The following is a 12,523-nucleotide window of genomic DNA, read 5'->3' on the forward strand; positions in this document are numbered from 1 at the left end:
TGCTCCAAAACAACTTTTCTACTTCTTTTCTACTTCTTGCATGTATCCTAGACTATTTAAAGTTCCTTACTAATTTATATCATGGCTTGGTCTTCAAACAGTAGATAATTTTCCTTTTCTGGAAAACTGCCTTAGTCTCAAATAATCCAGGATCTGAACTTGGAGGAGCCAAAGTCTCAAATGCATTTATAGTGAGGCAGTCACTAAGGAGTAAAGCAAAACATTCTGCACTTAAAAGGCAAGATGTCCCAGGTGATTTCTATCTAGCCTTTTAAGACAGTCAAACTGAAGTAGCACCTGCTGGAAACCCCCATTTTAAAGCATTATCAGGAGGACTGGACTGTTATTTCAGAGCATGACAGGCTGTTCAAGCACAGCTTTGGTCTACCTACAAGATACATGCTTATGTGATGAATGGGCAGTTTTTAGTTTCTGAGCTGAGCACATCCATCTCCATCCCTAAATCATTTTCCTCAGTAGTGGATACAAAGAGACTACCTGGTTCCTTCCCAGATTCTTGGGAGCCATTAATTAGAACACAGCAGTTAAAAAACCCCACAAAACCAACAAGTCCCACAACACAAGAACAAAACCAATAGTGCAATATAAGATTTTTCTCACCGTTTTACTGCAGCAGAGTATTGCTTGTTTCCCTCTCTACCCTGCTACATTCAAAGCAGGAGAGCACACAAGAGACAGAGATCCCAACACTCTGCTGCCATGCTCTCAGTCATGGAGGGTGCTCTGAGCCAGCTGAGACTGGTAACAACCAGAGCCTCATTTTGCATGGTGGGACAGATAAAGGACTCCTTGCTGTCTAAACCTGAAATACTGTCAGTTTCCTCCAAGAGCATTGTAGTGCTCTGGGAAAACTGAAGAATAAATCTCGACAATGAGCACACTAAATGCTCTGATTTTACAGAAAAAAAGCAGTTTCTTTAGCTAACTATTAAGAATTCATTACATTCTTAGGTGAATGCACACGTGGCTGCAGAGAAGCCTGAAAACTGGGAGTGAACAGAGGATGCAGCAGTACCTCAGTGTACATTCTTCAGAGGGCACCAGTACCTGTGTACATCTGGCAAAGAGAGGTCTTATGCATCTGTATTAGCAGTCAACTCCCCTGCATCCAATGCTACAGGAAATATAGTTCCTTAGTTGGCCTCTTCTCAAGTTAAGACTTGAACTTCAGTTTGAGATGCTGGTACATATTGGTATAAACAATTGAAAAAAAAAAAGTATATTTTCTGGTCATAACTTTTATAATAAACATATAGATTAAATATTAACACAGGAAAAAGGAAACATTATTAGGTGTCTTAAATTAGCCCTAAAAGTCCATTTTACAAAGTATTCACTGAGTTGACAACCTCTGTAGAACCACTTTTGCAGTAATCAAAGACTCTACAACACTGGGATATTTCTTGCCCATTCAAATAGAGCAGCATTCTGCATAAGGAATCACTTTGCACTTTTGCTTACTGCAGGTCAGCCACAATAAATTAAAAAAGATCCATGTGTTCAAGTAAAAATACTACACAAATATCAGCTTGGTCCAGTTCCTTTTTTTAATTTTACCCAACAGGCCAGGCTCAACCCAAAGGCTATAACTGGATGGAAGTTAACACTGTCAGTCAAGATCCACTGGACCTACTGGGAGCTTTGCAAGGAGTGTCAGTAAGAGCAAGGACTGATCTTTGTTCTCCAACTAACATGCAAAAACTTTTTCAGTTCCTTTTCAAAAACTGGTCAAAAAGCAAAAGCATTGGGAACTGGGAACATCCTTTTGCTTACGCTTTTTCAAAACATTAAAAATTTGGATGGTTGAGGTTTCAAAAGCTTCAATTTACAGCTGATAAAAAAAAAGACATCTGAGATGCCATTTTTTCATGGCCCTCTAAAAGTCAAAAAAAGTTAAATCAATAATAGCTATAGCTCCTTGCTTAAATATGACAGGCTTTCCTGTTGCAGTCTTTTCTCTGCTCCCCACTGTTCCTTTGCCTTCCAGCAGCAAGTGCTCTAGTTCATGTCAGATGTTTGAACAGCACCCAAGTTGTAAAAGAAATCCAACTATTCAGTGTCTGTACAAACATACATATTTGTACAGTCCAGACAACCAACAGTAAATGTGTAAGCAGTGGATTTAATGGAATATATATATATTAGTTCCAGTAGTTAAAGTAGTGCAAAGAGGTCTGTGCTTTTAAATGTATATATTCCAAATTATATATATGGCATTTTCCTGCCTTAAACAATAACTATAAGAAGCCTCTGAAAAGATGAGGACTAACAGAAAAAAATAAGTTTAGGATTTTGTAGGAAAAATATAATTTGCAATAAAAATATGCTAATTTATTCTTGGTAGAAACAAGTACCAAAAATATACTCCCACACATAATTTTTCAGCATCCTAGACATGTAACAAACATTTTTCCATTAGTGGCCCATCTTTTAAACAAAGTAAGAGTCCCTTGATGTCCTGCATTTTAATTAATATCAAAAAGCACTTATATCAGTAAATATTTGCTTACTCCTTTGTACATGTTAGTCTGGCTTTTAGCAGTGTAAGTAAATGCTAGAACATTGTTGATAAGAAAGGAAGTGGTTTATGTATAAGAATTCTATATAAGAAAGTAATTTATCTGAAAATATTGTCCCTGATCCTAGGCAGGGCTGTTGCCTCTTTGCACTATTCCATTGATTCCAACCAGAATTCACCCAAGTAGTGTGAGTCAGGAGAGCCCCAATTGCCAAGATCAAGGGCTTGTCAGGGTGCTGAACAACCCTTCATCAAAGATGGAGATTATAAAAGCCTTTGGGTATTGCTTTATTCCGTAGTTCCCTCTACAGCCACAGCTTTCCCACTTGATGAGGCACAAGTTACTCTGATCAAAGGGTGTCAGGATGGGTGCAAGTCCAGAGGTTCAGAGGTACGGAGGAACAAGCAACTGACCAGACTGATTCCCATGGACTTCAGAGTCTGCCAAAGACAAGACTGCAAGTAAGGATGATGTCACTGACTACTGAAGAAGATGCTGATTCGAGTTCACAGGATTTCTGTGAACTTACAGAGCCTGAAAGGGGCAAAAGTATATTTTTCAAGGTGGATTTTTAAAATTCAAATGAGCACTTTTCCCAGTTCCTAAGTCTTCTTCTTAATATCTAGTGAGTGTTCCCCTCTGTGAAACTCTGAATTTTCCCAGTTAACATGGAGGTGTGATGCAGCTGACACCTTCTGAAGAACTTGTGTAGTATAAATCAAAAAAATATATTGTTCATTTTAAACAGCATAGGAATAACTTTGTAGAAAAATCAGTCTTCAGTTTCATCTCTAGTCTTCAAGAGGGTCCAATGCTGTACCACTTAACAACAACTTTTTCAGGGTTGGCAACAGTATCTTTCCACTGCTCTACTGCTTCACTGTTGCTGCTATCGGAACTTATCCAGATCTGCAGTAATAAACAGAAAGAAAAATAAAATTGAGTTTACCTGATATAACAGAGGCCTAGCCTTTATTTGTTCCAAATAAATACCATGGAATTGTAAAATGAGATCCAATGTGTAGACTGCAACCAGAGCAGCAGAGAAGCAAATACAGTTCTCTTGGGACAAACATATTTGGGCTTTCATCTGTGAACACACGGGGTGAGGGGTTAAATTTACTGTCTAAAGAAATAGTTTAGAGAACTCATCATATACTAATGTTTCTCCACTTAAGATGCTTTAATCAAGCACTACTTGCTCTATTCAAATGCACTTGGTGGTGTCAAGGGCTTATCAGGGTCAATTATGGCTCTGTGCATTCAAACCCCAGTTGGCTGCAAGTCATCTGGCTTCTTGAGCTACCTGTCCAGCACTTTCATGAGCATTTAAAATTGCACACTCCAACAGATGGGGTCAAACCTGCATTCCACAGAGGTTACCAACGTGCCCATAGCACACGTAGTCATGCAGTAAGAGTCCACTTGTTAGTATTCAGTTTATGGACAGTGGCCATTAAACAAGGAAATGAGGTACAAGTAGGAAGTTTTCCTCCTGAACATTATCACCAGCCTCAACTGCCAAAATAATTCTGCTTATGTAAGTAGTATCATTATTTACAAGACTCTATTTCCTCAACTCTTCCAAGAATGAGCCCTTTTAAGACTTCTCAGAAACCTTCACCATGAAGTACATTTAGGCTATACTGCTGAGACATGCGTCCTCAAGAAGTAAGAATAATGTCTTCCAGAATACCACAGGCAGCTGATGTTTCATCCACAGAGATTCAATATACATCTTGCTCATGATTAAAGCCATGCCTGTAAAAGCAGCCTAATCTAAGTATTGTCTGCTTAGAACAGCATCCAATTAACATCATTCTCTGAAGAACAACGTTAATACATCCAGCTATATTCATTCTTTTCCAACTACCCAGCCAATTGCTTAAAGTACATTTTTCCCTGAGCCATATTTTATGTCTTCATGTGTTATGTGGCAATGTCTGCCTGAATGAGCTGAAACAACCTTTTCCAAATAACTTCTAAGGAGGAGAAGTAGCTCATTTCCTCCCCCTAAAAGTAAGATGCATGATTAACTGAAACTCATCAGATGGACATGAACTTGCATATTGCTAAGTGACTGCAAAATCAAACCCAGTTATTTTTGCCCCAAGGTAGCAAAACTAAGCAGAACAATTTTTTTCTTTTTTTTTTTCTTCTTTTCCTATTCCAAATCCAATTCTGCTAATAGGAATCACAGAAAGACATGAGGGTCCATAAAATGGAGGAAGGTCATGTAACTCTTGCTGGTAGATCATTTCTATAGCACATCAGCATCTTCTGTAACTGCGAATGTTGGGCAGGCAGATGAAACATCACCAGAATGGGACATAATTTTCTGTAGCTACGGATAGCACAGTCCTTTATCTGACAAGGAGCATCACAATTGCAGTCCGCTTTACTAATTTATGCATATATTAAAATTCTGCTGGTTCAGAAAAGCACTGAGCATTAAGAACAGCCATGGCTCACTATACTGTGAAGAAAAGGACAGAAAGCAAGGACAGGATGACGGTAAATTAGAACAACCAAGGAAAGAGGACAGGTAGGATAAAAGAGACAGGACTACCAAGTTATATGGTGGTTAAATACATCACAAAAATGCTTTCAAATATATACTTACAGTTCAAGGTGTAAACAAATAAATGAACAAACCAAAACCCTAAAAAAACAACCAACTGAAAAACATAAGTGCATGTTTGTTCACCTGTGTTACCACTAGATCATACAATTTTATAATATTGTGCTGATTACCATTGCTTTAGCCAGGAAGGCAGTCAAGATACTGTAGCTGTTGCTACTTCCTTTTCCATTCACCTGTTTCTAAGTGTATTGGTATGGTAAGAAACACAGCCCTTTTCTGTACATTACATCGTAGGCTGTGGAGCTCCTGTGAGTGCGATGTTTTTCTTCAGAAAGCCTAGAGGCAAGGAGGAGACCATGTCTGTCTATAGGAAGGAATCCTCCACATAGTAAGACTCCACACAAAAATTAAGGACTTTTTTTAAAAAGCAAAACCAAGTGTAAACTTCCATTTTGATGTTACTGCATGTTTAAGAGCCCAGTACTATTCTTTCTTGGGTTACATGCAGAAGAATTCATTGGAATTCACTATTTTGCCATATGCCACCTTATTTCAAAACTCATACCAACAAACCTGTAGAACTGGAATTTAAGTGAAGGGTGTCATGCTGGTGAGCAGAAACCAACCTGTCCTAGGAAGTGTTTTCTTCTCACTGAGCTTCTGCTGTAGAGCTTGATGAGAAAGCTAATTCCTTGTTCAATTTGGCTAACTGGAAAAATCATCGTTTCTCCCCACTTCACTTGGCCATTAGTGGACTTCAGAAGACGAGTCTTCTTCTTATAGATCAGGCCTTCTGTACTAAACATTCCAACTTTCACAAAGAAATCTAGCACAAAAGGGAGGGAAAAAGGCACAGCACACAAAGCGTTACTCACAAACACACCCAATAAGGAACTGACAAAATCCACATGTATGGTTCAAATTGCAACAGTTTCTCAAAAGTCTGGCCAAAAGAACTGTACAACAGCCTTCCTGACTGGTTATGCAGAGTATGTTTAATAATACTGAATTGCCTAACACTGTACCTAAACAGCAGGTGCAGGCTGATGCTCTTGTAGGGTTAACATTGTGATAAAAATATTCCAAAATACATAAACATGTAGCTTCCAACCAAACAAAAAGTAGTCAAGTAAGATATCTATGGAATTAAGCCTTGGCAATGGAAATCTACTGCACAATATGTTAGTCTGAGGTTTATAAGGAATTTTATGAATTGCCAATCCATTTGAAAAGCAATTTACCTGTTACAAATGCTTTTAGACAGGAGGTATGAAACAGCTGATGTAACTTACTTGAAGGCAGTGGTGTAGATGAAACTGGAAGGTTTTGTGCTCCAAGAATCTGTAACTGAATCCTCCTGTTTATTGCTTGGAAGCAAGTTCCTACTTGAAGTTCTGCATGGCACACCTACAAGCAGAAGAATGTTGCCATGACATCTGGATTAAGTTGCCTATAAGCTCAGGAAACACAGGAGTTCTGTCAGATGTTGGGCTCCCACATTTCTATCTGGGATTTCCTGGACAGAAATATAAGCACGTGTTGTATACATAATCTGCAGATGCAAAGTTAAGTGCATCTTGCTCTTGTTATAGCTGCAGCACATGTGCTCCACTGATGGACAGCAGCACATATATGGCCCTGTGGGCTGCAGCCAGAGATACTGGACAAATAAATGAGCCCTCAGTTTTCACCTGGCAAGGATTCCTCAATGGTAAAAGCAGACACATCCAGGGAAAACTGGAAATGCAGCTGTAGAACTACTAAAGCTGAGTGTGGAAGTGAAAGACCAGGCATGCTCCACTAACACCAAAACCTCCAGAGCTCTCTTTCCACACTTTTGCAATATGGAGATATAAGCAACACTTTCTATCACTTAACGTCATGAATGTTTAGGGTGACTGCATGCTGTGGAGTTTCCTGTATTATAGAAGTACTTGTGTTCTACATACCTACACACCTCCACACTCCTGAATGTACTGAGATCTCCAGTCTAAATTTCCTTTAGTACTTTTGCTAATGCCAAAGTTGCACTGCTGCATCCTCATTGCTCTCCTGTCATCTAATGTACTCTGAACACTGTAAGAACAGCAAGAGAAGGCCAGTGGAGACTCAGCTTTCCCAACAGCCACCATTTAAAAGGAATTTGTTAATCCTGGCTCCTTTGAAGTTTTAATGCACTCCAGTGAACCAAAATGCACAAGAGAGAGAGCTACAGGCCAGATAAAGAGAAGTAAGTCTCCAGTTCATCGAAAAGACTGAAATGCTTTCTGCAGCTCAGCCACAAAATTTCTGTGTAACCCTGAGAAGAAGCCACTTATTCACATCTGAGCTTTGGCTCTCTATTGGCAAGAAGGGTAGTTTGCTGCCCCACAGGGTAGTACAGGGATGAATTCCAGCAGCGTCTGGAAGGCTCTAGGATATAATGGTGAGGAAAGCCAACAGAGAGAGAAACTACGAGATGATTCAGGAATTTACAGTGGGATTAAGCAGTTTTAAAACTGCTTCCTCTTTCACTTAATCTTACTGCTTTTTAAACAATTTGGTAATTCTTGTTAGAACTAAAGAATATTGAGTGTTATTTATGTTAGAAATCAAGATTATCACTCATATTACTCAGACACACTTAGATAATATCTGCTTTTGAACCGCTAATTCAAGTTTAATTTGTTGAAAATACAAATGTCTAGACATAATCTGTAAAAGAAACTAACAAAGTGAGGGTAGGGGGAAAGGAAATCCCACTGTGAAAACCACCTGCTTCTTATTATGCTTAGTGGAAATGAACTGTATGAATTATTACTTCACAGCGTGCAATCTGAACATTAAATATAGAGCTATCTCTGCAGTTTCAAGCCACTGAAGATCTTAGCAGTTTTCTTCCATAACAAAAGCAGCAGTTTCCATTTGCTCTGACCTCTTGCTGTGAGTCCTAAGGACCTTCTGATGCTTTTTTGGTCGTAAAAGGCAATTACCCGGTGTCCTTTGCTAAATGTTTCCCCAGAATGTCCCTCCCTCAAGCTGTGGGCTATGGTGTGGAAGAGCTTGCTCTTGCTCTTTTCTCAGAAACAGCTGCAGTTTATGACCAGAACAGCTATGTGCAGAGTTCAGAACTCTGCACTTTTTCCCTGTCAAAATGCCTCTCCTCAAGAAAGTGCAAAAAAAAAAAATAATCGTTCGTTTTTAACATTAAATTAGTACTGAATTATTTTATTTTCATTTCCAGCAACTCTTTCTAGGTGATACAATGTACTTTTGCAACACTGGCACTTACAGGTGCTTTGGAAGGAGGAGATATATCCAGCCAATGACTTGACTCTTCTGAGCTGAGCTCCCGCAGTGCCAAGGAGCACTCTCCTATTGTTTTTTTCCTGGGAGTCTGTGTCTGGATTTTAAATACCAATCTGACAGCTTGCAGGCTTTGCAGTTTAATAGCAAAAACGAAAGTTTCCATAAATTCAATGTCCTAGAAAGAAAAACAGAGGGGTAACATCAGCATTGTAAGAGAGCGACACCAAGCCTAAAATCTGGAATCGAAGGCTTCCTGGCCCTGTAGCCACTGCTCCCAGCTATTATTTTAAGTTGCCATGGAAACTCTTCTTTTACTGTGGTAAGACCCCACACACTCATCACCTCATATTCAGACTCTGGCAGGGACAGAGCTTTGGATTATTTTTAACTACCATGACTTGAGGCCATGTCTTCTGGAGCTTTACAGCAGCATACACACATTGTCATAGCAAATCCTCCTGTGGCCTTTTGCTTCAGTCTCTCCTGATAATTTCATTTTCTTTCACCTTTGACTCATATTACAGGAGGTTTATGTTGCTTTACCTTCTGCCTCCTTAATACTACTTTACTGCCACTGTCAGGATCACTACCTGGCAAATGCAAGCCTACAGGTATGCCCAGGCTTCCTCCAGTCCCCCACCATTGAGTTGCCAAGGCCAGAAACTCATGGTTAAGTCCCCTGTGAGCTTATTTGTCCTGCAAACTTGGGAGAAAAGGAAGGCAAAACAAGAGAGAAAGCAAAACAAGGCCCTTAACAGAATTTTGAGAAGCCAGGGAAAAAAACCCAACCCAGTAACTCAAACCTAGGTAACTACCACAGCAAATATGGCATAAGAGTGGATGTTTGGTCCATGTAAGAAATCTATTTACATTTCACTTTTCTTGGGAAAATGGTTTCTTGGTGTTTTCTCTGCCTCTACTTACATTGCACCCTTCCTTGGCAGAAGATTTGAACTGCACTGGTCTGGGCAGTGTGAGAATTCCCTTGACACAGATACGTGGATTTTCCCCACAGCTTGAAGGCCAGCTCAGGTCTTTGCACTGCAACATGGAAAACACGGTCAGTTTCTGGCCTTCAGATAACTTAGAAAGCCTTCTACACTGTTCTAGAATTCTAGTAATACTGGATATAAATCAGAGCCAGTGGTAACGACTGTGTCACTTCAGAACATGTAATAATTAATTTCCATAACCAGAGGGTAAAAAGTTAATCAGTAGATTTTAATGATTTCACTATGTGGCAATCTGACAATGGATAAATCATGAAGTCCCTTATGTAATATTTATCACTATGTTATGAGGTTCTGACTGCTCAAGGTTCCATTACCTAAAAGTTATTTACACTTTCTGAAGAGTATAAAACAACCAGTATAACAGTATCACTCTAGCTAAAAAAAATGCCACAAGAAGCTACACATCCTCAAAGTGCTATGAGGGTTCTGCTTGGAGGAAGTTAGATTTGAAGTCAGTTAAATGCTGCCTCCATTTTGCTGCCTTCAAATTGCCACAGGAAAATTTCCACAGCAGGACCAGTCTGTGAGCAGCTTGGCTCTCTAACCTAACAGTTCCTCACTCCACAATGAGAATATATGTATAGTAACAAAGAGTTATATACTGCATTTTATTATTGACTGCAGCAGAACAGGAATACACCAGGAAAAAAAAAAAAAAAAAGAAAAGGAATATACTGTGATTTAATGAGAATTAACACTAACTATTGTAAAATTTTATATATAAAGTTTAATATATAATAGTTAATATAGTTATATTTTAGTTAATACTAATATATAGTACCATGTAGTAAAATAATAATGAAATTATTTATGTTTGCTTACATGTAAAACTGTGATCCAAATCTGTTCTACAGAAGAAACATAACACAACTTCACATTCAGTCTTCCAAAATCTCGTTCATCACCTGATAACGTAATAGTATCTATGGAAGAAAGCCAATTAATGTTTTCAGAAGTAATTCAGTATTTTAAATGTTCATTCCAAGAATAAGGGAACTCATTAGTAAGTGGACTGCCTGTCTTTGAAAACTTCCTAACTTAAATATCTTAACACCTACATTTTCAGGACAAAATACCCACCAAGTCCTGTAGCTTGACCTTCTACATAGCTAAAAGCCTTCATGTTTACCTCAGCTATCTCTAATGAATTTAACAACTTGTGCTGTACTCTAACAACTTTTACAGAAAAAAAAAAGAACGTGCATGGGACACCCACACACATAATCTATCACTTCCCTTAGATAAATCACGCTGACTGTTAGGTTTATAAATTGGCCTGATTTTTATCACTCTCAGATTTCAATTCCAGCGTAGCAGCCATTTCACTATTATGCTTTATTCTTTTTGAGGAGACTGAGTGAAATTCTGACTTCCAGCAGGGCAACTTTTGTGGGAACCTGATTAATTTTTCAGAGTTTATTTTGCAGTATCTCCCCTTCTTCAGCGTTCTTCCATAAATAAGGACATTAGGTTTGCATGCAATATTCTTTCCTAATTCTCACTGTAATATTGGTACTGGATTTCAGGAACTTCCCACAGAAGAATACTGATACATGAAAAAAGACCACAGCTGTTACCAATGTGCTGCATCCTATCCTAGCAGAGAATCTGTAACTTCTTACTTCACTGGGGTGGTAAATCAGGGGTGAAACTTTGAAAAGCATGAGAACTCCTGAATGGCTCATCTTCTGACAACAAGAAGATGCAAGTCCAAAACTAAATTTCAAATTGCAAAGCAACCTCCAGTCTAACTTGCTAATGAGATTCATCTCAAAAAAAAAAAAAAAAAAAGGAATCCCAAACCAAAAAACCCAACAAACAAACAAACAAAACAAAAAAAAACCCATACCCCCCCCCCCCAGAAGAAACAAGCAAATAAAAAATCAGCAGCCTTAGAGACAGCTTAATGTTTCAAGTGCAATGGGAAGTATCTCATTACAAGGTAAACAAACAAAACATTACCCAGACTCCTGTTACTGCCCTGCGAATCCTTCCTGGAAGAGGTACTGCTAGGTACACTGGACAATGAGTCATATCTCTGGGGGCAAAAAAAAGCCACTTCATTCAGAGCAACGGATGCAAAAAGCCAAAGATTCCAACAAGTGGCAAGGCATGAAGAAAAAACAACACACAATTTCAAATAATTGTCTCATTCCTTACTCATCTCTTGATCCAGTGGCATGGAATTACTGCTGTGATGTGAAGAGCTGACACAAGACACATATGGCCAGCAGAGATTTTTTTGGCTCATTGATATATACAGGGAAAAAAAAAAAAAATAAAATGCAGTGTTCTTTGCCTCAATGGAAACTCCTAGTGTTCCACTATACAACTGATGGGAGAAATTACAAGATGATGATGCACAGCCTCTTGGAGTCTTTTCCTGTCTAACAGTGCACTTAGGTTTTGCAAGAGTGTAATTGGGCCAGAACAGCAGTAGTCGGAGAAGGCATAAGGAAAGAGCCTCAAGTTGTCAAGACATTGAACTTTTCCCTCTAATCTTTCCAGTGCATAGTACAATGTCCTTCAGAGTTTACTTTGAAAACACAATGCAACAGGGACAGATGTACCAAGTAAACTAAGTTTTTGGAATAACTCAAGTTATAAGGGAAACTCACCTTCATGAATCGATGAGGTGGGCTTCTGAGATCAAACATTGAACAACTTATATCAAATGATCCAGGCAAAGCACTAGGTCTTAAATCACTAACTAAAAGACAAAGAGAACAATACAAATAAAGTAAGCATTAATGATAGAAAATAAGTACTTTTTAAAATTTAAGTAGACCTGTGGTAGAATTGAAACCTAGCTAAGCTAAATAACAACTAAGAAAGGTTGTCAGAACCTTTGCCCACCTCCCTCTCCCCAGATCCTCTCCTCAAACAACAAAATGAAGAGAACAAGCCATTAAAATATCTAAATCAATTTTATCTTTGAAACATTTCAAACTTACTTAGTCACATTGGTAGCAGTGGCAGAATGGGAAGCCTGCCGCAAAGTTATTTCCTGAAGAGGAATGTTTCTATTTAATAGACTCTTTAGCAAATTGGAAAAGCCTTTAACTGAGGCTCAGCCTGGTCTCCTTTTTTATATTTTT

The 12,523-nt window shown here is 38.7% G+C and overlaps 1 protein-coding gene across 3 annotated transcripts in view; it reads right to left on the reverse strand.

Moving 5' to 3' along the window:
• Nucleotides 1-2,126: 2,126 nt before the first annotated feature.
• The window catches only part of TC2N (tandem C2 domains, nuclear), a 31,940-nt gene continuing 21,543 nt past the window's right edge, over nucleotides 2,127-12,523 (reverse strand). For all 3 annotated transcript variants that reach the window (XM_030452000.1, XM_030451998.1, XM_030451999.1), the window contains exons 5-12: nucleotides 12,044-12,135; nucleotides 11,388-11,463; nucleotides 10,248-10,348; nucleotides 9,337-9,453; nucleotides 8,396-8,587; nucleotides 6,417-6,531; nucleotides 5,751-5,950; nucleotides 2,127-3,449 (exon numbers count right to left, since the gene is read on the reverse strand). In XM_030452000.1, the coding sequence (XP_030307860.1) occupies nucleotides 3,339-3,449; nucleotides 5,751-5,950; nucleotides 6,417-6,531; nucleotides 8,396-8,587; nucleotides 9,337-9,453; nucleotides 10,248-10,348; nucleotides 11,388-11,463; nucleotides 12,044-12,135 (1,004 nt within the window). In that variant the 3' untranslated portion in view covers nucleotides 2,127-3,338. The remainder of the gene's footprint in view (nucleotides 3,450-5,750; nucleotides 5,951-6,416; nucleotides 6,532-8,395; nucleotides 8,588-9,336; nucleotides 9,454-10,247; nucleotides 10,349-11,387; nucleotides 11,464-12,043; nucleotides 12,136-12,523) is intronic.

The sequence above is a fragment of the Calypte anna genome, chromosome 5A (genome assembly GCF_003957555.1).
Source record: "Calypte anna isolate BGI_N300 chromosome 5A, bCalAnn1_v1.p, whole genome shotgun sequence".
Lineage (NCBI taxonomy): Eukaryota > Metazoa > Chordata > Aves > Apodiformes > Trochilidae > Calypte > Calypte anna.